The 25417-nt window shown below is 35.5% G+C and overlaps 1 protein-coding gene and 1 pseudogene across 1 annotated transcript; both read right to left on the reverse strand.

Moving 5' to 3' along the window:
• Positions 1-2748: 2748 nt before the first annotated feature.
• LOC114378773 lies at positions 2749-3566 on the reverse strand (annotated as a pseudogene).
• A 7208-nt stretch (positions 3567-10774) lies between these two features.
• Positions 10775-20322, reverse strand: LOC114378774 (palmitoyl-protein thioesterase 1-like). The gene is made up of 7 exons (XM_028337399.1): positions 20097-20322; positions 18254-18338; positions 17862-17913; positions 17757-17777; positions 12803-12856; positions 11211-11261; positions 10775-10993 (listed from the first exon to the last, which is right to left on the reverse strand). Exons 1-7 carry the CDS (start codon positions 20320-20322, stop codon positions 10859-10861), a joined length of 624 nt encoding a protein of 207 aa, XP_028193200.1. The 3' UTR covers positions 10775-10858.
• Between the last annotated feature and the right edge of the window lie 5095 nt (positions 20323-25417).

Consider the following 25417-nt stretch of genomic DNA (forward strand, 5'->3'; position numbering starts at 1 on the left):
TCTAGTTTCAGTACTAGTTAAGGTATATCCTCAATATTAACTGAGACTTTCGACATGGAATTCATGTCCTTTGGCCTAGGTATAGATGTAAACCTTTGTTCATCAAAGATAGCATCTTGTGACTCTATAACCGAGTTCATAGTAACAGAATCATTAGATTCTAGCACATAGAATCTATATGCTTTAGAATGTTCAGCATATCCAATAAATATGCAATATATACCTCTTTCACCTATGGTTATCCTTTTAGGTTCTGTAAGCCTGACTACAGCCCTACATCCCCAAATTTTGAGATAACTCAAATTTGGTGTCTTTTTGTGCCAAAGTTCATATGGGGTAACCTTATTCCTTTTGTTAGGAATTCGGTTCAACAAGTAACAGGCTGTCAACATAGCCTCACCCCAAAATCCTTCACTTAAACCCGAATAGGATAACATGGAATTCACCATTTCTTTCAAGGTTCTATTCATCCTTTCGGCTACACCATTTTGTTGTGGTGTATAAGGAGTTGTAGTTTGATGTATTATTCCAGTAGATTGAAAATAAACCGGATCATAATACTCACCTCCCCTATCCGTACGAAGAGTTTTGATTAGCCCATTTTGATGAAGTTCTACCTCTTTCTTATAAATTTTAAATTTATCAAGAGCTTCATCTTTTGTATTTAATAAATATACATAACAATACCTTGATGCATCATCAATAAAAGTAACAAGATATTTTTTTATGACCTAATGATGGAGTAGCATGCAAATCACACAAATCACTATGAATAAGGTCTAAGACTTTAGTCTCACTTTTAACATCCTTAAAAGGTTTCCTAGTGATCTTGGTCAACGTGCAAGTTTTGCATTTTTCAATGTTCATATCAAAAGGAGGAATCATACTTGTTTTTGACATATCTTTTAATCTTTTGTAATGAACATGTCCTAATCTAGCATGCCAAATTTCTGATTTTGTCATATTAGTTATAGAACTACACAAGGCCATACAAACAAATTCATGAACAAAAGGAACATCAATGTTTAATTTAAACATTCCATTACAACGATAACCAAATCCAACAAACGAACCATGTCTTGACAAGATGTACTTGTCACTTTCAAGTACTTGCTTGAAACCACAATTATTTAAAACCATACCAGACAATAAGTTCTTACGAATACCAGGTACAAATAAGACATTATCCAAATACAAACTTTTTCCGGAAGTAAAATCTAAATTCACACAACCTAATCCTAGGATTGGTTCAGTTGCAACATTGTCCATCTTCACAATAGAGTCATCATCGATTGGTCTAAATTCCTTGAACCAACGACGATCTTTGCACACATGGCTTGTTGCTCCCGAATCAAACCACCAAGCAACGTCATCATCCTGCACATAGAATGCATCATATATTAGTGATACATAATTTGAATTCGTATTCGAATTAAAATTATTCACTACAATCTGACCTTGTTGCTTTTCAGGATCATTAGACCCACTTGGACCAGCCTTGTTCTTTCCTTTGAACACCCGGCAATCCCTCTTTAAATGACCAGGTTTCCCACACTTCCAACATGACAATTTTGTCTGTTTGTTTGGACCTTTGTTCTTATTTCCTTGAAATTTTTGTTTGTTACCTTTAGCATTGTAATTTTGCTTAACTGTTCCACTTTCCTCTACCATATTAACGGAAGAGGAACCTGCTACATTTTTATCATTGACTTTGTCAATTTCCTGAGCCCTCAGCGGCTCCTCAATCATGAAATGACTACCGAGTTGAACCAGAGTCAACTCTTCCTTCTTATGTTTCAAGGTATACTTGAAGTCTTTCCAAGAAGAAGGCAGTTTATCAATTATAGATGAAATTGCAATGGATTCATCCATTTTCAAATCATGTTGAGTAAACTGACCCAAAATCCGCAGCAGTTCATTATATTGTTCCATAACAGGCCTCGAATCAATCATTTTGTAATTAAAGAAATTACTAACTAAGAATTTGTTACTTGAGGCATCTTCTGCCATATACTTGGATTCAAGAGAGTCCCATAATTTCTTAGCAGACTCAACATTTTGATAAATATCAAAGAGAGAGTCAGACATACCGTTCAGAATGTGTCCACGATAAATGTAATCGTCATTCTCCCATTTCGAACGCTTCCTTGTTTGATCCAGAGTTTCGTCTTCCATAAACACCGGCATCGGTGTACTCAGCATGTACACCACCTTCAATGTTGTCAAGAGAAAGTGCATCTTCTTCTGCCATCTTCTGAAATCCTGCCCTTCAAACTTTTCCAACTTTGCAAACTTGCTTGTCATCTTCGAACTATCGCTCGTCATCTCAAAAAATTTGATTCAATCTTTTGTTGGTTAATTTGAAAATCGAGATAATACTGGATAAATCTGAAGTCGTGTATAACACTTTCAGATTGAATCAAATTTCGGGGTTCAACCAAAATTATTCAATCGGATAAAATCAGAAGATTATAATTCAAGAGTTTTGTTTTGGTCTTGTATGTTTTGTCACCCGTTATGCTTTCTGAACCAGAATGATTATTTATGATCAAAGAACAGGTGGTTTTTGGCGGTTGATGAACAGGTGGTTTTTGGCGGTTGATGGAAGTTTTATCTTTTTTTAAAAAACTGCCTTTTCCTGAAAGTCACTTCCATGTAATTAACAAAATTTGCCTAAACCGAACATCTCGTTATTACATTAAAACAAGCGTGCACTTTTATTTTAACATAATAAAGAGATCAATTACACTAAAATGTCCAACAAGTTGCACCAAAGATCAATGAACTCCTATAATGGTTAAGACCCAAAAATAAGGCAAGCAACCTATTTGCTTTATTTGTACAATATGTAGTATCTAGATAGACAACATCACCAAATATCCATAATCCAAAACCATCTTTGCATCTGCCCATAATACATTTGTCATTTCTCATCGATGTTCATCTAGTGTGCATGGAAAAATGAAGGATTCTCTAACAAGTGCTGCTGGAAGTATTGCATCAGACAACCAACATCCCCATACATCATACTTCTTTGTCTTTTTGCTTTAAGGTAATTCTTTGCATCTAACCGAGTATAACCAACATGAGATACATGCCCTGCTTGTGTGCTCATAATCCAAAATGCTTCCTTTTGTCGCAGTCCAGCACTATCAGCTACATCAATCTCAAAAGCTTGAGCTTTCATTATTTTACGGTGCAAAGAAAGCATGTGCGTAGTCTCTGACAGTTGTAATGGGTTATTATGCTCTTCTACAAAGTCATGTATTGCATATTTTAGATTTTTCCCCAAGGCCACTCCAATTCTTGCATAACAATTACTTCTAGTTTCAGCTCTGCGCTTGGTAAATTGTCCATCTCTTTTGCCTAGTTTCAAAGTTTCTCTTTACAACAAACATATCTTCAAGAGGTTATAACACCATCTTCTTTTGGCTTGTTTTGGAGCTTTCTTCTCTAACTCAGAAACCTACTTTCCTACCATACTTATTCCAAAATTACCATGCTTCTTCTACATTTACAAACTCTAAACCAACTCTCGGCTTCCAATCAACATTTTTTGGCATCATATTTAGTATCCTAATTCAAAATAAAAAATAAGAAATAAGAAAAAACTCAACATATATATATATATATATATATATATATATATATATATATATATATATATATTAGTTAGTTAAAATAAAATTATGTAAAATTAATTATCTATGTTATTATTACAATAATTATAATAATAGTTAGATTAGATAGTGTAAAATTAGTTGTGTTTGTTATTATTACTGTAATGGTTAAGCTAATAGTTAGAATAAAATTGTGTAAAACTAATTGTATAGTAGTTATTTCTATGATAATAGTTAAGGTTATTATTATTTTAAATAAATATTAAATTTATTTTATGTGTAAAAATAGTAAATCTTTTTTAAAAATATTAGTTATTAAAAGTTATACATTTAAACAATTTCAACGAAAAATATTTAACCCGTTTAATAGTCTTATGGATCAATCCTTAATTGCATGTTCGTTTTTTTTTTTAAAATAATAGGTACCAAAATATGTAAAAAAAAAGTATGATAACAAAAAGTTATTTAAGTTTAGTTTAACAAAATAAAAAATCATTTATTTAAACAATTACAACACACTCTGCGACATTATTTCCTATTTGACAACGACAACGCACTCTGCAACGTTATTTCCTACTCACTCGCCTGAATTGAATTCTTCCAACTCATAGTTACCTCCGTAATCTTTCAAGAGCTGCCAATGATGAGGTCACTGGAGAAGCCATTGGAAGTTTGAGGAGTATCACGCTAGGGAAAATGAAGAAGAAGGAAGTGAAAGCATTCACATGATATAATAACGATGATAATTAACTTTTTTTTTCTTGAATAACTTTTTGGACTTCAAAAATAGAGGTATTTTGATTTTGTTACCTAATAAATTTTTATTTTCAGAAAGGTTATGATGTAAATAAGTTGGTTGCTAAGTCAAAATATTTAAATGACTTGGACTTGGGCTTACTGACGTGACATTTAACATTACCTGGCTCATATCGAGAGAAGACAGGAATGAAACTAATGAACATAAAGTAAAGAGAAGCAGAACTGGAGTTGTTGAAATCATTGTAATTAAACAAAAAAACTAATATATTATGTTTTTTTCCATCTCTCGTGACAAAGGGGGATCTATACGTTTTCAGAACACGCCTATTGTACAAAATGTCTCCTCTAAGCAAAGTCAGTACTCCTAAAGTATGAGAATTATGGTCAATTCAAGAAAGAAGTTATACATTGGAAGGTATCTTCACTGCAAGGAATTGTGAGGCCACCCATGGGATGATCATAGCCAAACTCTTCCTCAGCTTCACTCAACAAGTCCTGGAATAAAGGTTGGTTCAAGAATGAAACAGGAATCACAAACCACTTCATTTTCTCTCCAACATAGACTGCAAGATAGCCCTTTGGTGCATCCACCGCTTTTGAAGATGCTTGTTTGCTGCAAATAATGACTTTCTGATACCAGGTAAGCGAAAACCCATTGTAGTATTGATTTGAGAAGAGAATAGTTTAAGTTTCCTTAGAATTTTGAATGCCTTAGGATGTGAATGATTTGGGTTGCTCTAAAACGCTTGCAGCCATGAATATATATAGATAGAAAGATTTGCAAGAAACCATTAATTGGGTACTTGAATTATTACTGAAGACGGGATACGAGATCGGAGTCATGGGACCGAATGAGAGACATGGCATGTGGTGTTGTCTTAGAGAACTTTCCAAAGAATTAACGAAACATTATATTGTAGATAATTCAAGTCCCAGCTTCTGCTTCTAGGAAAAAAGAAAATGTCATATGATCTTGTCGACACTAGCTTATTCAGTGTGGTGGGGGCCAGAAGTTTCATTTATGCAAAGTTCATGTAGTGTTGCTTAGTATTTGACGTGCAAAAAAATGTGGTTCACGATGCCTGATGATATGATGATGCATTCAATGTTGGTCCTCATCTTATTTCCACTGTTTTGGATCTATGAAATCCTTTAGGACAGCTCCATATGCCCTTGTCCTTTGCTAAAGTTGTGTAGACGTGTGTAACATCACCTTATCAAACAATGGGCAACTTAAAGCCTCAACTTGAAACTAAATGAGACGTGCCTAAGTGAATCCTAACTTTTTTTAATGCATTAATTGGTATTCCATACTTTTGAAGACATGCTTTGGACATGTTTTCATCACGTTAGCTATACTAGAGTACAGGCTGTGAAAATAGACAGCTGGAAGAAATTTCCAGGATGATGAATTATAAGGCAACACATAGCGAAAGATCATAGACCATTATATTTCTAGGGTTTGACATTATACATACTATAACATGTTAGGTAATTCATGAGAAAGTCCTCTAAGGCAACACCATATGCCCCTGCTGTCTCCCTGTCGGTCCCATGACACATCTGATTGCCTTCCCCCCACAATCATACATCTAGCCAACGATTTCTTACATATTCTCTCTTCTATATATATTTATGTCTTCAAGGATTTAGCACAACAACAATCATTTACATCCTATAGAATTTAGAGTTCAAAAACATCCATCTTCTTTAGAAGTCTTATTTGACACTCTCTTCACAAGTTTCAACACATACAACAATGGGTTTTCGTCTACCTAGAATCAGGAAGACATCATTTTCTGCAAACAAATTTGCATCTTCAAAAGTCATTGATTTGCCGAAGGGCAACCTTGCAGTCTATGTTGGAGAGAAAATGAGGCGGTTTGTGATTCCTGTATCATACTTGAACCAACCTTCATTCCAGGACTTGTTAAGTCAAGCTGAGGAAGATTTTGGATATCATCATCCAATGGGCGGTCTCACAATTCCTTGCAGTGAAGATGTATTCCGACATATAACTTCTTGCTTGAATTGACAACAAAGCTCACACTAGGAAAGTGACATAAATTAGTGAAGACGTTTTGTACAATAGGGTCTTCTCAACTTGTAAATATATCCGTTTCTCGAAAAAGAGGGAAAAGAAAGATTATAGAATGACAAAAGCCACAGTATTTCATTTTTTTTTTTTGTTGTGACAATGAATTCAACTACTCAAGTAAATCCTGTGTTTTCTGTTATTGTTACAATGTTAACTTTACCCCGTATGAGCAAGGTTGATTTCTCTAAAAAAAAAAAAAAAGGTGCTGACAATCCATGCTTTTCCGCCCAAGTAACAATTAATAATTTTTGTTTGGGAAAATGGAAAAATAAATGACCCTTGGAAAATGGATAAATGATAATGCTGTTGGAGTGATGATAGAATGGAAGGGAGTACTAAATTAACTAGAGATATATAGTCACTTTGTGTTGCTTAAAGCATGAACTGAATGAGCCACATATCATATAGAAAATAAAGCGAAAACTGTTTCAGGACAAATGTGATGTGGACATATATTGAAAAATAAAAAAAGGGAAGCATTAACAGAATTATCCAGGTTGGTCAATATCTCCAACACAATTGCTGTACTTAATCCCTAATATTAGCTGATAGCTTGATGCTGATATATATCAAGTTAAATATGGTAATGTTACGCACTGTTATATATATAATCGAGATTTGGCAAAAGAAAAAAGTTCTTAAACAATGTCTTGTGCTGCATTCTCATTCAGGCAACAGGTTTTAAATTATGTACAAATACAAGAAAAATGACCTATACCTACAGACAAAAATTGTCACTGTAAATAAAAAATCCGTAGGTAAATGTATGATAGACTTTATTCTACGGACGTTTCTTCTGTTAACTTTGAGGAGACGTATAATGACGGCTAATTGTCTGTCACTATAGGTTTTATCTACTATGTATAGTGTGTAGGTAAAAGTCTCTTCTACTTACATTTCTTAACTGTAGGTAAAAGTCTTTAATATGTACCTATCATCTTCAACTGTAAGTAAAAGTCATTAACTTCTACTTACATTTTCTAATTGTAGGTAAAAGTCTTTGATATGAACATCACTTGAGACCGCAAGAACCTTCTTTCCCATTAACTGATGCCACAAAACTGCACTGTTTAGAAACAAGGCCAGAACCAAAGATTAGATATGTTCAAACATGATGTAATAATCACCAGAAATCTTCAAGTAACCTTCAAGGAAAAAAAAGTATTCTCTTTTCGTTTGTTGCAATTTTCAATTAGTACTTACATGTAGTAGTCAGGATTGGGAGCAAAGGTGGTGGTATTGAGAAGGCCATAGTTCCCTCAAATTAAAGTCTGCCTGCAATAGACTTTAGTGCTGTAGTAGGATGCTATTCCAAGTTGATCTAAGTACCTGAGCCATTTAAATTTCAAAACTTACAATAAATCACAACCAATTTAAAAGAGAACCAATTATGTGGCTCACCATCTCTACTCCTACACTAAAAATTAGAATCCCTAATTTGGAGTGAAGCTTTCACTCTCTTCACTCTCTTAACTAGAGATTCTCAATACTCTCTCTCTTCTCTGCTTGGGAGGTGCTTCTCACACTATCCCCATAATTAGCCAAAAAATATCTCAATCATCTCAAACTATTCTTCTTTTATCTTTATCTGTTATATTTAATTTTCTTAACCACTTATCCATTTCAATTTAAAAATAATCTTATACCACAATTTAAATTATTTATTATGAATCCAAAAGAAATTGAATATATTTAAAAATATTTTTTTATTATAATTATAATTTATATAAATTTAAAAATATTTATTTATTATGAATTATCATTATAATTATATACAAATAAAATTTGTCCTTTGCAATGCACATACTAAAATACTGTTTCTGTATATAAATGTATATGTACCCTCAGATTATAATCAGAATACAGATTACATACATCTCCCAATTTTGTTTTCTGTCGCAAATTCTATCAACCATAGTTTTCTCACACTTTTTGCAGTATAAACAATGGAATCTAATCTGCATATATGCATGGCTGAAATGTTTGAAGATTGAAAACCAATTTTCATGAAAATATAATAACAAACAAAATGTACTTGAAAAAATCCAAGACTATACTCACTATGGGTATTTTAACATAGCCACTGGGAGCCAGATTTTGCTGCAGCAAAGTATTGGACAAAGAAATAAGGGAAGTAAGCCATCTGTTTAATAGATTGAAAAGGAAAATATTTAAAAAATGAACGTAAGACATGCAAACATCCATTTTTCTGAAGACCATAATTATGATCTGAATACAATAAAAAGAGTGAAAAATTGAAGTCGAAACTTGGGCAAACCGGCTGTAGATCCCTAATTGGAGTACAACATCAATAAGGGTGCATAATGACTCAGACTGGGAAAGAAAAAAGAAACAAAATCATGTTAGAACATCATGCTAAGACAACTCTCTGTAACAAAATTACAGATAATTAACAGCTTAATTATTTTAATGTTTTTACTCAATCACAGATATGACGAACATTAAAAATATTTGATTGATTGGTCTGGAGTTATCAACAAAATTTTTTTGTCTAAGTCACTTTGTTTCTTTTTTTCCAAGTTACTTCTTTTTTTGCACAGATCGATATTTCATGGTCTACCACATGCAGTAAAAAGGACTTGCCAAGCAAATAAAATAATTTTGAAAATGAGAATGGAGTACCTACCATTGGATAGGGTATAAATTACTTATTGCAATAGTATGCTTATTATTTATTGACATAGTATAATAAAAAGATCATGTTGATTCCATATAAAATTATAATGCAGGGTAGCAAGCCAAAAAATTTTGCACCTGATTTCAATCTATAGATTAACATCATGTGGCCCAACAATGGATCTAGGATAAGCTTACACACCATCTTAAAATTTGGGATTACGGGCTAACTCGATCCTACAAAACCAGCTTGTAAGGTGAGAATTGTTCAAGCTTTATAATCTCTATTTAAGCCATATCTCTAATCTTTGTGGGACTAAGCACCACCCTTGAGGCTACAATTTAAAGCAACGCCCAAAGTGAATGCAATTAAGGCGAGCTAGGTGTGACCGCAATTAAGGCAAGTTAAGGGTAACTACAATTAAGGCGACTCTCCAACAAATACAAATTTCCTTGGTTACATAGTTTTTAGTCATGTGAGAAGGCCAGGAGAGGAACCAACAATGAGAATATAGATTGCATATTTTAGTCCCATGAAAAAAAGGAGGCCAAGAAGGACTTTGAAGTCATCAAGTGAGATCTCATGGTAAACAATAATCTTGAACCTTTGTTTTTTAACCAAACCGAATGACATCATTGATCCATGTAGCCGATGACACCTATTGGGATGAGGCTTTGCTGTTGTTGTAATACTAACTTCCTTGATGAATCTAGCTGCCATATGGAGACATCGGCTAAAGTATCAAGATATACAGAAATGTCATCTCTCAAGTGTCTGAACTGACAAAAGATTATTTTTTATTTGGAAACGTAGGTGTTGGTGTTGGAAACATGATCGACATCTCAAGCAGGAGTGTCCATGCTTCAAAACTCAAAAGTAACTCCAAGTCATCCATCATGGTCCTTCTAAAAAACTCCAAACCAAAAAACTATAGATCTTTCCCTTGTTTCCTCTTAAATCATCCGCAACACCATTGGCTGTAAACACTGCATTCAAAGTTTGTCATCCAATAATAGAAGCACTCTAAGCCTAAAACTAACTTTCCTACAAAATTCCCCACAAGAAAAATATAAGATCCTATCAAAATCTTGTAATCAATTAAAACCAATCTAAGGGGGGCAGCAAAACCATCCTAAACCTTTTATAGAGCTGCCCATTTTAGGAACCCAGGTAATGAAGGTTTCTTGCCAAGAATGGAAAGGGAGAATAAAATGATCTCCATTCTGAGATTTAAAAAAAATGCAGGAGAGTGGGCAGACTATGGGAAACTAGCTTTGAAGGGTTTGGTTCCCTGGCATATAGGGGAAAAAGTAAAGATGTACAAAGCAGGAGGCAACAACCAAAGCAACTGCTGATTCAATTAAATGCAGTTCAACAAAAATATGCAGGATCAAGCCACATGCTCACATTCCAACCTCACTCATTTTGTTGTTCACAAAATATTATTTCATTTTATCCTTCCAAAGGACATTAAAAACAAGTATATCCTCCCATTCTTTGTTATTAATTTACATATTCATTGAGATCCATTCTAAACATGCAATTTCCTGATTGATAGCAATGTCTATGACAAATAGAATAATTTGAAAACTGCTGCTTATTTATCTGGTCAGGCAACTTTGTCTATTACACTTAATAATAAAACATATTGATGAAAGAATGCTTCATTAGTATCGGCATTTCTATATAAAAAGCCAACATCTGCTGAATGAAGTTCATCTACGATGTTTACCCAACTTAACCTTAACAAAAGACAAATAGAATATAGAGGAATTGCAGAGACTTTCTAAGCGCAGTAGTAGAACAAGCACATACTCCACATAATGGAATAGAAGCGGTACCAGCATGTGGACCTCCCAGCGATATAAAATTCTTAACCTGTATCACAAACAAAGAATAAAAATATAATACACTACATTGAATTAAAATATGGTACAAATAGAATAATAAATAAGAGCTACAAAAACATAAAGAATGTATTCAAGGAAAAAGAGTTCTCCATAAAAGAACCACACTAAAATGCAATGTCAAGATTTCTTCTAACTTTAAAAGTAATAAAAATGCAATATCATATGATCATAAAGTTAGTTCTTACAGGAGGTGCTCCATCACAAAATTCAATTATTCCTCTACCAATCAAGTTTCCCTGACAACCAAAAGAACCAATATGCTGTTAATATAGGAAAAACTAAGTCAAAAACTGAAAGTTCACTAACACGGTATTAAAAGTTATAAAACAGAAGTAAAAACATACAGGTGGAGAAATTAAGATCAGAAATATTTCCTTATCGGAAAAAAACCAGAAATATTTATATTTAAAATCCCAAATTTTAGAATAAGAATTAATAGGCTAAAATCAGTGCAATAATTTTGAAAATTTGTTTCTGTTTCTAAGGCCCACACATGTCCATGTTAATAACAGAAAGTTCTAATGAATACATGTGGTGGAAAGATCAAGCTACATGGTCAAAGAAATATGTCATTAATATTCAGAAGCAATCACTTAGATGTGTTTGTGGAAGTTAAAACAAAAAATGCCATGAGCGTTGACCCGTATCAAAAGCCAAGAACACAAATGTACTTTTTTTATAATTTGGGCTAAAATATATTCTTGGTCTTCTATCTTCTTAAAAACTCATTTTGGTCCTTTAACTCTCAAATTTCACTTAATGTTGTCCTTATGAAACAATGACCATTTTTGTTTTGGGGCACGATTTTGAACCCTTTCTTTTACTTATTCAAGACATTAAACTTGTTCCATTTGATTCTTCTACATGAAAACACCCAACTAATGTTTGAGCCAAAAAGGGCTACAAACATGGTGAAAATTGTGTGAAAAATTAGTAACATGAGCAGCCAAAAAACTGAAAAATTTAATATAAAATTATTTTCTAGTTACTCAGGAGACTCACTTTTCATGTGATTTTCTCCATAGTATGACCTTTTTGATTAGGTTCCATAGTTTCCATGAAGGTATTAGGTGAATCTAATAGGACAAGTTTCACGTCTTGAATTAATAAAAAAAAGGTTACAAATTGTGCCCAAAATAAAAAATGACTATTGTTTCGGAACGACAACATTAACTCAAATTTGACATTTAAAGGATCAAAATAAATCTTTTAAAATATAAAGGACCAAAACAAGTTTTAGTTAAAAAAAAATAAAGGACAAAAAATATTATTTCATCAACAATTTATTTGTATCTCTTTTCTTTATGTATCAAACAAATATTCCTTATTTTATTTCAATGTAGCCAGTTTTGCGCAGATAAAATGAAATGCATGGTCATCACACCTTTCCTAATGGAAGTTCTTCACTGCCTAAGGTTAGATCGCAACAGGTTTTCATGGCTCATCTTCCTTTCCATCTTTGCCATATATTTCAAAATACTAATTATGTATAAAAACAAATACTCGAAAGAATCTGGAATTTCTACATATAGAAACATAAATATATACATAGATCTGTCAATTTAACCCCTGTAAATATTAGATTCTTGCAAGCTTTCACTGTTCCCCGAAAAAAGCATATGTAATATAGCATCGTTGTATTTTACAAAGTTCACAGAAAAAATGGCATTGGTTACAGAAACATCAAAGGGTAAATCAACATCATCACAATCACAACACCAATTGCAAGAAAATGTCTAAATTAAAATAAAATTACTATTGCATAGTATTTACTTACCTGAGAAAGTCCCACAATGTTGTAACCCTGACCTAGATCACTCATCTTCTTTACCTATAGAATAAGATGGATGTTGGAAATAAGGCTTTTTATGTTTAGGAAAAGTGTTTAGGAATATTGGAGACTTTGAATAGAAACTTGATAGGAAAGAGAATTCTTTATGGAGGAGAGAACTTTGTATTTTTGCTTGATACAAATGTATAGGATTACATCTCTATTTATACTACTCTAAGGAGAACTCTAGACACACTAATTCTAGAGAGTTCTCAACTCTAGAGATCCATAGAGTATTCTAGAGAATATTATAACCATAAGAAATATCTAGACACTCCAAACACTACAAGAATTCTCTAGAAACATGACCCATAATTACTTAAGCCCAAAATAACTAAGTCCAAGGAACCAAATAATTAATTTAGGCCCAAATCAAGTTTATATTTCAACATCCCCCCTTAAACTTGATTTGTTACTCCAAGCATACTCCTTAGCTTCACGAAAGTTTCCAACTTGAGTGGCTTTGTGAAAATGTTGGCAGCTTGATCTTGAGACATCACATACTTCAACTTTACCTCTTTCTTCTCAATGCATTCTCTTATGAAGTGGTAACGGGTGTCGATGTGCTTACTTCTTTCATGAAAGACTGGATTCTTTGCCAAAGCGAGTGCTGATTTATTGTCAACACATATTTCCATAGGTTTTTCTTGTGGCATTTTTAACTCTTTCAACAAGTTCCTTAGCCAAATTGCATGACAAACGCATGATGTGGCAGCGACATACTCGGCTTCACAAGTTGATAGTGTGACTATTGGTTGCTTCTTTGACATCCAAGTGAAAGCAGTATCTCCCATAAAGAATACAAAACCAGTAGTGCTCTTTCTATCATTCAAGTCTCCACTCCAATCGCTGTCAGAAGAGTAATAGTGCAAGCCAAAGTTTGTTGTACCTTTGATGTATCGAAGGATTCTCTTTTCCGCCTTGAAGTGAGTTGTGGTTGGAGCTTCCATGTAGCGACTTACTACTCCTACAGCATAGAGAATATCCGGCCTTGTACATGTCAAGTAACGTAAACTTCCAACCAAACTTTTGTAAAGAGTTGGATCCACATTCTCTCATTTTTCATGCTTGCTCAACTTGCTGCCACATTCCATCGGGGTGCCAACTGGATTGGTGTCATCCATCTTGAACATCTTAAAGACTTCTTTGGCATAGCCTTCTTGGGTGATGAAAATTCCTTTGTCTTCTTGTTTTACTTCAATGTTGAGATATTATGCCATGAGCCCCATATCCGTCATCTCAAATTCATTTGACATATCTTTCTTGAACTCTTCGAACATGCTTGGATTGTTCCCTGTAAAGATCAAGTCATCTACATACAAACACACAATCAAAATATCTCCACTTTGCGCTTTGATATAGAGTGCATGCTCATATGGACACTTGATGAAGTTCTTGTCTTGAAAGTACTTGTCGATTCGAACATTCCAAGCTCTCAGTGCTTGCTTGAGACCGTACAACGCCTTCTTCAACTTCAAGACTTTTTCTTCTTGCCCTTTTACTTCATAGCCCAGTGGTTGCTCAATATAGACTTCTTCTTCGAGAAAATCATTCAAGAAGGCTGACTTCACATACATTTGATAGATCTTCCATTTATTTTGGGCTTCCAAAGAAATGATCAGTCTAATAGTTTCAAGACGAGCAACAGGAGCAAATACCTCATCATAGTCAATTCCTTGTCTTTGACTATAGCCTTTAGCCACCAATCTTGCTTTGTATCTCTCCACATCTCCTTTAGCATTCTTCTTTGCCTTGTACACCCATCTTACTCCGGTTGCTTTGTGTCCTCGTGGAAGTGTAGTAAGTTCCCACGTATCATTCTTCGTGATTGACTTGATTTCTTCGTCCATGGCGTCTTTCCACTTTATGTTTTCCGCTGCTTCTTGATAGCTTAGAGGCTCACAATCACCAAAAAGACAAAAGAGGTTAATGTCGTTTAGGTTTTTGGTTACCTCATAAATCTCTTCAATGCTCCTTAGTCGCGGTGTCCTCTCACTTGAACTTGTTTCATCCAGCCTTGGTGTCGTTGAGGCAGGTGGTGTAATATGTTCCTCTATGATTGGTTGTTCAATTTCATCATTTTCTTCAAAATAAGGAATAAAATCATACTTATCTTCTTGAACACTCCAATCCCAACAATCTTCTTCGTCGAACTCCACGTCGCGACTTATGACGATCTTTCTACTATTTGGATTATAGAGCTTGTATCCCTTGGATCTTGAGTCGTAACCCACAAACACGTACTTCTCACTTTTATCATCGAGCTTTGTCCTCTTTTCGTCTGGAACATGGGTATAGGCAATGCTTCCAAACACTTTGAGGTGAGAGATCCCGGGCTTCCTTCCACTCCACGCTTCTTGTGGTGTCTTCTCATGCACGCTTCTTGTTGGGGAACGGTTTGTTAGGTAAACTGCACATGCCACTGCTTTAGCCCAAAACTCCTTCGGCATCTTCTTGCTCTTGAGCATGCTTCGCACCATGTTAAGTATGGTCCGGTTCTTTCTCTCTGCTACTCCATTTTGTTGTGGCGATCTTGGCACTGTCAGTGGGCGACGGATTCCATGGTCTTCACAATATTTGTTGAACTTATTTGAAGTGAACTCTCCTCCTCGATCAGATCTCATGGCCTTGATGGAAAGACCACTTTCTTTCTCCACGAGGGCTTCGAACTTCTTAAAGTTTCCAAACACTTCTGATTTCTCCTTCAAGAAATAGACCAAGGTTTTTCTGGAATAATCATCAATAAAAAGGAGAAAGTACTTATTCTTACCAAATGAATTAGGTTTGATTGGTCCACAGACATCGGTGTGTATGAGCTCTAGCGGCTTTGTTGCTCTTGTTGTTGATTCCTTTGGAAAACTTTTACGAAATTGCTTCCCAATTAGACATCCTTCGCAAAGTTGGTCTAGGTGGTTGATGCTAGGCAAGCCTGTCACCATCTCCTTCTTTGCTAAACGTTCTAGACCGTCGAAGTTGAGGTGCCCGAATCGTAGATGCCATAGCCACGAAGAGTCGGTATAGCAAGCCTTGAGACACTTTGCCACATCATTTTGAATGTTCAAGAGGAACATTCTATTCTTTGACATAGGCACCTTAGCAATCAAGTTATGTCTACAATCTCTTAAGAAAAGACTATGTTCTTTCAAATGGATGTCATAGCCTTTCTCTAATAATTGTCCCAAGCTCAAAATATTATTCTTCATGTTAGGCACATAGTAGACATTGGATATGAATTGATGACTCCCATTCTTCAAACGTATGAGAATTTTACCTTTGTCTTTGACTGGTATCTTTGAGTCGTCTCCAAATGAGACATCGCCAGTTGCCGCTTCATTGATCTCCACGAACAAGCTTTGATCGCCGCACATGTGGTTGCTTGCGCCGGTGTCGAGGTACCACTTGTTTCTTTTCCCTTGAAATTTGTTTTGGCACGCGAGTAGCAAAGTTTCTTCTTCTCCGCCTTTTTCTTCTACAAAGTTAGCTTTCTCTTCAACCTTCTTCGAGAATCTACACTCGGATGCGTAGTGACCAATCTTGTTGCAATTGAAGCACTTGATTTGTGATTTGTCATACCTCGACCATGAATTTCCTCTTCCACGACCTCTTGTTACTTGTGGATTCCAACTTCTTTCTCCATTGTTGAATTTGTTGGAGTGGTTGTTGTAACCACCTCTTCCTTCTCCTCCATGTCCTCGTCCACGTCCACGATCTTGGCCGCGACCTCGTCCTCTTTGACTCTTGTAATTTGCATAGTTTGCTTCCTTTACGTTGAGTTGTAGTAGTTGCTCCGTAGCCTCCTTTTGTTTAATTTTTCTCTTTGGTTTTTCTTCGTATGCTTGTAAGGAACCCATGAGTTGCTCAATAGTCATGGTCTTTAAATCCTTGTTTTCTTCAATGTTGGTAACAATGAAGTCAAAACTTGGATTTAAAGTTCGAAGTATTTTTTCCATGACCTTCACCTCATCAACATCTTCACCATTTCTTTTAAGTTGATTGACTATGGCCAATACTCGAGAAAAATAATCAGAAATTGACTCGGACTCCTCCATAAACAAACGCTCAAAGTCACCTCTAAGAGTTTGAAGACGAATCTTTTTTACCTGCTCAACTCCTTTGTTGCAAGTTTGAAGCTTATCCCATGCTTCTTTGGCCGTCGTTGTGTTGAATATCTTCTCAAATGTATCTTCATCCACCAATTGATAAATGAGAAAGAGAGCTTTCTTGTTTCTCTTTCTTGACTCCTTCAACGTCTCCTTTACACCTTGGCTTAGCGAGGCTTCATCTTGCTCCTCGAAGCCATTCTCTACGATATCCCACACATCTTGAGCTCCTAGTAGCGCCTTCATCTTGATACTCCAAATATCATAGTTGTTCTTTGTGAGCATCGGCATTTGGAAAGGAAAACCTCCATTCGCCATCTTTTGAGGATCTTGAAGCTCTGATACCAATTTGTTGGAAATAAGGCTTTTTATGTTTAGGAAAAGTGTTTAGGAATATTGGAGACTTTGAATAGAAACTTGATAGGAAGGAGAATTCTTTATGGAGGAGAGAAATTTGTATTTTTGCTTGATACAAATGTGTAGGATTACATCTCTATTTATACTACTCTAAGGAGAACTCTAGACACACTAATTCTAGAGAGTTCTCAACTCTAGAGATCCAAAGAGTATTCTAGAGAATATTACAACCATAAGAAATATCTAGACACTCCAAACACTACAAGAATTCTCTAGAAACATGACCCATAATTACTTAAGCCCAAAATAACTAAGTCCAAGGAACCAAATAACTAATTTAGGCCCAAATCAAGTTTATATTTCAACAATGGAAACAAAAACTCATGCAAAAGCAAATTATGATTAAACTACTGGAACAGAAAATTACCAAACAAGTTCACCACCTTCTCACAGGCAATAGATGTCTGCATGGACAGAGTAAATAGATGGTTACTAAATTGTCAAACACCAAACATCAGCATCATGGAAACACAACATTCAAGAATCACCTGTTTTAATAGAGGCTTAGTCCAAGAATCCCAGGATCCATTTCCAATTTCTCTACAGATAGATCAAGTACATATAACATTAAGGATTTATTATTATCTTTAATGAAATATTCTTTCAGGGTAAAAGAAGTGCTCAAGTAAAATATCTACTTTTCAGGTTATTAAAGAACAAAGGTGATAAAATTTGTTATATATATATATATATATATATATAATTATTTTCAGATGTATTCCAAAATATTTTGCACAACTTCCTCCTACCCCTAACAGATAGGAACCAAGATTACTATTTACTAGGCCCTTATTATGATTTAGGATAAGGACTTACAACCAAATGGTAAATACTGCTCAAACAAATGTAATAAATATCAAGAAATTTAGCAAAAACGTACAAGCAGTATCCTGGTGAACCAGACCACTTGCTTAGTTCCTTAATAAAGTTTCTAATGCCCGAATGTTTGCATGCATCTCCAATACCTGACACAAAGTTTAACCACAAAATTAGTATCTTATGGCTAAGCATCCGACAAATTTGTGTCGATAGATTTGTTTTTGCTATACTAAGCTTTAAGATGTACAAAAAAAAAAAGCATTGACATTTGACACCAATCTTGGATCTTTAGCCTATGTCACAATAACAAAAGATAATTTACTTTTTTGTACCTCATGACAATAAGCATTTCTCTCTCTTATACAAAAAAAAATCATTATTTATTAATTACTCTTTCCTAGGTTTGTTTTCTCCACTCCTTCATTAAAAAATATGTTCACCTTGTGTCACCCCCTCCCAAGAATCAAACCCGAACAAAGAACCTTCTCCAAAAGAAAATTTCACATCCATATTCTCTCCCACTGTTAATTCATCAACATGAATCATAGTTTTTTCTTAGACTTCATTTTCAAAAGGATAAACTATGACATCTTTTTTCTGAATTTGAAAAGCAGTAGAATACATGAAATACAACTAATTTTCCAAATCCAAATAATCTGATACGCATGAACATGACTAGACTAGAAGCAAAATTTTCAGGAAAGAAGAAAAAGTTACATGGATCCATTGGGCATCAGTAACTGAATGCCCATTTCAGTATGATAACAAAATGATCAAATTAGAAAGCATGCGACAGAATATTTCATAAGGAATGAAATAAGTGACAACTAATAATAATGACAATTCTACAGCATAATTCCGTGAATTCTTTTCTTGCTCACATTCTTAAACATAAAAAGATTGAACAACCAGCATATGGACAGAGTTATATGACAATTAAAGAAGCATGCAATTGCCCACCATTTCTGATATATAGATTGGTAGAAGACAAGCTTCTTACTTCCTATCTATTGTCTGCAGAAAAGAATTATTCTATCATTTTGTGATTCTGAAGAAAGGAACACATGGAGAAATGCAAGAGATAATAGGCTCCAATCTAGTGTCTACAGAAAGGTATTACACTAACACACAGTAATACCAAACCAGTAATTCTGAAGACCTAATATGATTTCCAAAAAATCCAAGAAGACTAAAAATTAAATTTAAGGATAGGCTGGCTAAAAGACAATGGCAAGGTGATATAATATTCTTATTGCAAAGAATTGTAGCCAAATGGAGTCTGAAAAAATATCTATCCACTTCTCCATATCTCATTAGTAAGTAAACAGAATCTAATAAATGGATCAATGTGCTCCATTTTTCATTTGTATTAGTATTTAGTATCAATCAGGCATTTACTGATTTACAGTTAGTAATTTAAGTCCATTATTTCATCCTCTACCACTCTCCTGAATCAGAGAGGAGGGCTCAAACCCAAATTTTGACAAATGTAGACAAATTTTTTTGTTTCCTGAAGATCAGAAATAAAGGGTAAGGAAAAAATAAAGCTTGATGTTTCCTCTTAGTTATGATCTCAGCTTTAACTAGGATTTTCCTTCAATTATGTTATTTCCAATTTCAACTATGGTTCTTAGCCTAATATTCTATCACAACATCAACTCATTACAACATCTTCCAACATAAACAATCAACAATGAAGAACGAAAGCATGGATCGAGTTGACCGAATTCAACAATCAGTGATACGAGATAAATAACTCAAGCAGCAAAATAACAAAACCAAAGTCAAATGCCACATCGATTCTACACCAAAAATCAAAAACCCTAATTAGAAAGAGAGAAACAAAACCCCTAACTTCAACATTAAGGAAACCCTAACAGAACGGAAAGAAGAGAGAAACAGACCTTCGAGACCAGTGTCAGTGCCCGGTGAGCGCCATTCAGGTTGGTTCACTGGGTTGTGTACATTTCTCGCGTTCATTTGAAGCGGAATCAGCGCTGGAGGATCACACCTTCCGTACACGTGCGGTTGGTAGCTCGGGATGTCGGGGTTGTCTACGATCCCTGGATCGGAGATCACCGCGTAGACCATCGGCGCCGAGGGGAGGAACGCGGTGGCCGAGCGTGCCATCGGCGGCGGGTGCTTCGGCTGGGACACCACCCAGTCCTTCCCGAAGTATATGCGCTTAGAGAGCTTCAGCCCGTCATCGACCACTTTGGAGAAATCCTCAGACCATCGCAGAGAGAAGAAAATAAAATGTGCTTTGGAATGTAAAGACTTTGAAATTGCAGTTTTGGTGAGTCAGAAAACTTTTATATTACAGAAAAAATATGGTTGTGGTTGTATTGTAGTGTGTCAAAAGACATTTAATGTGTTAAGAAAACTATTATCATATATTTGCTATAAAAAATAATTTTATTTATATAATAAGAGTAATTTTAGCTACACCAAATGATTGTAGGTATAAGTTTTTCAAGATTTTACTTACACAGTTTTTTACATACACTCATTATTTGTAGGTTGATTTTTTTTTATTGAGTTTTTCCTACACCAAACAACTATAGGTATAAGTCTTTGATTTTACTTACTATGAGTATTTGTAGGTAAAAGTTTTTCCTAGGCTTTACCTACACTAGATTAAACATGTAGGTAGAAGTGTTTGTAGGCATATGTCATTTTTCTTGTAGTGAAAGTAGAAAATCCTCACAATAAAAGAAAATATCATACGTCTGTACAAATTTGCCTTATCTAATCTATCTCAGTCTACATTAGCATGAGTTACAGCTCATTCAAGTGAGAAGTAACGTTTAGGAACTCATCCTCCTCACATGGTATTGTTAGACCACCCATTGGATGATCATATCCAAATTGCTCTTCTGCATGACTAAGTTATTGTTGAAATAATTAAAGGTTGGTTCAAGTATGATATTGGAATCATGAACTGTCTCATCTTATCTCCAACATAGACTGCAAGATAGCCTTTTGTAGTTCAAAACTTTTCGAGGCTGCTTGGGGTTGTAGAAAACGAAGCCCACCTAATAATACCATGTATGCGGAAACCTATTGTTTTCAGTTGCTCCACACAACAAATAATATAATGACTATAAAGGTCTTGAACATGAAAGAAATATTTGAGTTCAGATACTTCAGGAATGGGATGGCTTTTGTTGCTTGGGAACCCAAGAAATTGTGTATATATAATGTATAAGACCTATGCAATCCAATTCCACAGTTGGTCGCCGTGATGTTGAGGGAGAAAGAATCAAATGGTATTGTCTCAGATGTCTCTTTCAAGGATTAGGAAGATTAATAGGAATCCATACCTCACCTTCAGAGATAATGGCCAACAAATTACCACATGAGAACCTAATGTTTGTTCATGCATTGTGATGTAGCTAATCCAATGGTCGATATGCTTAGGACATCTCACATGTTTCATCAAATAATTGTAAGCTGACAGTTCTATTGATATATATATCTACCATGTACTAAATATTACAGTGACAGATTGACAGCTCTGAATAAGTTTTGGGAGGCAAAAAGAAAACCAATACCAAATACATGATCATGAGGCCCTATGAACCACATTTTTTATGTACGGAAAATTCTAACCGGCACCAGCCTAAAATTTGCACGCATTAAGTTCATTGCCCCTACCCCGTTAATAATTGTTAATATGATCCACTTTGATTTCTTTTTATATACTTTATCTTAACTACTATCTTATCTCATAGCCCTCATTCACCAACAATTCATGCAGCCATTGGTTTCTTACATATTCCTTTGTCTATATATATTCATGGCTACAAGCACTAGCACCAACACATAACATTCAAACCCTAAAGCATTCAAAATTGTCAATACTTTTCTTAAACAGTTCTCTCCTTAAAGCAATACAACAATGGGTTTTTGTTAGCACCAGAAATGAAGGCATCCCGACAGAGCAACCACGAAGAGAAGTCTCGCGCCCTAAACACCTTGAAGACTACGTGTGAGCTGGTACCATGCAGGGTCATGCATGCGTATGCATGGATACCAGTTAGTTAGGGATACCGTTTGTTAGTTACAATAGGGCCGTTATTCTGTTATCGCAAGGTAGTTGCTGCCATTGCAAGCCATAGCAATGTAAGACCCGTGTATAAAAGGAAAGCTCACTCATGAATAAAGCAGAGAAATCATTTCCCAGTATTAGCTTAGTGTAGTTATCTCTCTCTCTCTCCTCTGCTCTTAACAGCTGGTCCGACCTACTACCATGGCGGAACACGGAACCCGCCGTACCACCACTGATCGACTCGAAGAAGCCATCTCCACCCTCGCCATGAAACACTCCGAGCTGGCCAGCAAAGTTGACGCCATGTGTGAGCGTTTTTCTAACATGGCTCCACCTCCATCCCCATCTCATCATCCTCACCAACGTCCCCCAGTCAAGCTTGACGTCCCACGGTTCAACAGCCATGATCCATTAGGGTGGATCTTCAAAATCTCTCGATTCTTTGATTATCAAGGGACACCGGAGGAAGAATACATCACCATCGCATCATTTTATCTCGACGGAGCAGCACTTAGTTGGTTCCAATGGATGTATAGGAATGGCTTTATCACGTCATGGTCGGCGTTACTTCAGGCTATCGAGACTCGCTTTGCACCGTCGTTCTACGACGACCCCCGCAGCGCATTGTTCAAATTAATACAGAGAACCTCAGTCACGGAGTACCTGATGGAGTTCGAAAGGTTAGCAAATCGCATCGTTGGACTCTCTCCCCCCATGTTATTGAGTTGTTTCCTTTTTGGCCTGAATCCTGAGATTCGACGCGAGGTGCAAGCGTTTCAACCAGTATCCTTGCTTGTCTCCAAGTATCCTGATATTCCTTTGTCTATATATATTCATGGCTACAAGCACTAGCACCAACACATAACATTCAAAACCTAAAGCATTCAAAATTGTCAATACTTTTCTTAAACAGTTCTCTCCTCAAAGCAATACAACAATGGGTTTTTGTTAGCACCAGAAATGAAGGCACCCCCACAGAGCGACCACGAAGAGAAGTCTCGTGCCCTAAACACCTTGAAGACTATGTGTGAGCTGGTACCATGCAGGGTCATGCATGCGTATGCATGGATACCAGTTAGTTAGGGATACCGTTAGATAGTTACAATAGGGCCATTATTCTGTTATCGCAAGGTAGTTGCTACCATTGCAGGCCATAGCAATGTAAGACCCGTGTATAAAAGGAAAGCTCACTCATGAATATATCAGAGAAATCATTTCCCAGTATTAGCTTAGTGTAGTTATCTCTCTCTCTCTCTCCTCTGCTCTTAATAGTTTTCGTTTACCTGGTATCAGAACTGCATTATTTGCAGCAAATCAAGCATCTTCAAAAGTGGTGGATCCATCAAGGGCTATCTTGCAGTCTATGTCGATGAGAAAATGAAGCAGTTCGTTATCCCGGTATCACACTTGAACCAACCTTCATTCCAGGAATTGTTGAGTAGAGCTGAGGTAGAGTTTGGATATTATCATCCCATGGGTGGCCTCACAATTCCTTGCAGTGAGGATGTCTTCCAACGTATAACTTCTTGCTTGAATTGACGATAAATCTCACACTCTTGGAGTCTAACACAGATTACTGAACCAGTGTAGATAGACACCACTCTTGTAAAACTGAAAGTCAGAGCCACACGCATCAATAGCTACAGAAACTGGTTGATTGGCACAACTTTTTGCAGTGCCTTCTCATTGCTGGAAGGGATATCCTCATACCCAATAATAGTAGCAGAAGGGTTGGCTTCTTCATTTGCATTGCACTTTCCATCAACACCCTTATAAGGGTAATTGGGGTCTTGAGTCCATGATTTTGAATGATGAATTTGAAAGCATCATCCATAAGACCACCCTCACAACCTTGGTCCACGCCCAGTGTCAATCAACAAGCTCTTGTTCTGCAAAAGAGATCAATTTTCCAGCCATCAGTGCATGAATTCCATTGTACAACTCACAGATTGAGATGTACCAGAGATACATGTTCATGTAGTACTATTATTTGATAATTCATCTGTTTCCGTAAAAGGTGTACCATTGGGACAATGAATTTAATTTTTGGGTGATAGTATGATAAAAAATACCACTAGCTCTGTCATTAGTCCCATCCCAAATTAATATATTCAAGTTCCTCTTTGTTCCTTGAAAAATACCACTAGCTCTTTCGAGCCGTGTATTTGAAGCACCGTGCGTGTAAGCTATTATATGCTGTGAAATAATAAAAATCAAGTCTTTTTTTTTCAGCAGCCAAACTCCTACTAGTGTCTATAGTTCTTATTGCAGAGAAAAGTAAACAATGTAATTGACAAACAAACAAATAGCAATTGAATTCAATGTCATTAATCAAAAATTGGTTGTTGGTAGTTGATTAGATGATAGTTGATAGTTGATAGTTTTAGAGAATTGTTTTAGAAAGAAGGCTATGTCATTGATTTCTTGGATTATCAATTACAACATACCAATTGCCTATTTATAGGCTCAAGTCACCAACCTCTCAATGGTGGTGAATGTTTCTACATTACTTTATGTCTTTCTAGAGTTTTCATGATAGATTAGTATCATGATAGTTCTAGATTCTTCTATCTTATACATACACTTATAGTTCTAGATTGTTCTACCATATTCATACACATTATAGTTCTAGATTGTTCTACCATATTCATATACACTATAGTTCTAGATTGTTCTACCATATTCATACATATTATATTTAAGAATATTCTAGAAATTTGTAGCAATTTCAACACTCCTCCTTGATGCAAATTTCTGTGACTCCGAGCATAGCTCGTAATTCTTCAAATCTTGGTCGCGGCAAAGCCTTCGTGAATATGTCTGCAATTTGATCTTCTGTTCTGCAGTAGTCGAGTTTGATCTCTTTAGTTGCTTCAGCTTCTCTGATAAAGTGATATTTGATTGTTATGTGTTTTGTTTTGTTGTGATGAACTGGATTCTTCGCCATTGCAATTGCTGATTTGTTGGCGCAGTTGATTTTAGTAGGCTCATCTTGTTTTTCTCCCATGTCTTCAAGTATCCTATGAAGCCATATAGCTTAACTCGTTGCTTCAACAACTACCACGTACTCTGCTTCTACTGTTGATTGTGCTACTGTAGCTTGCTTCTTCGACGTCCAAGAGAACATTCCCGATCGTAGTGAGAAAGCATAGCCAGAGGTACTCTTCATGTCAT

The sequence above is a fragment of the Glycine soja genome, chromosome 12 (assembly GCF_004193775.1).
Source record: "Glycine soja cultivar W05 chromosome 12, ASM419377v2, whole genome shotgun sequence".
In the NCBI taxonomy this organism is placed as follows: Eukaryota; Viridiplantae; Streptophyta; class Magnoliopsida; order Fabales; family Fabaceae; genus Glycine; species Glycine soja.

Excerpts from the sequence above, each read along its gene's own strand:
- LOC114378774 (XM_028337399.1), bottom strand. The coding sequence starts at position 20,322 with ATGGCACGCTCGGCCACCGCGTTCCTCCCCTCGGCGCCGATGGTCTAC. Across the intron at positions 11,262-12,802 it reads ACATTGTGGGACTTTCTCAG|GGAAACTTGATTGGTAGAGG; the intron begins GTAAGTAAATAC and ends TTTGGTTGTCAG. Across the intron at positions 10,994-11,210 it reads TTTGTGATGGAGCACCTCCT|GTTAAGAATTTTATATCGCT; the intron begins GTAAGAACTAAC and ends TTTGTGATACAG.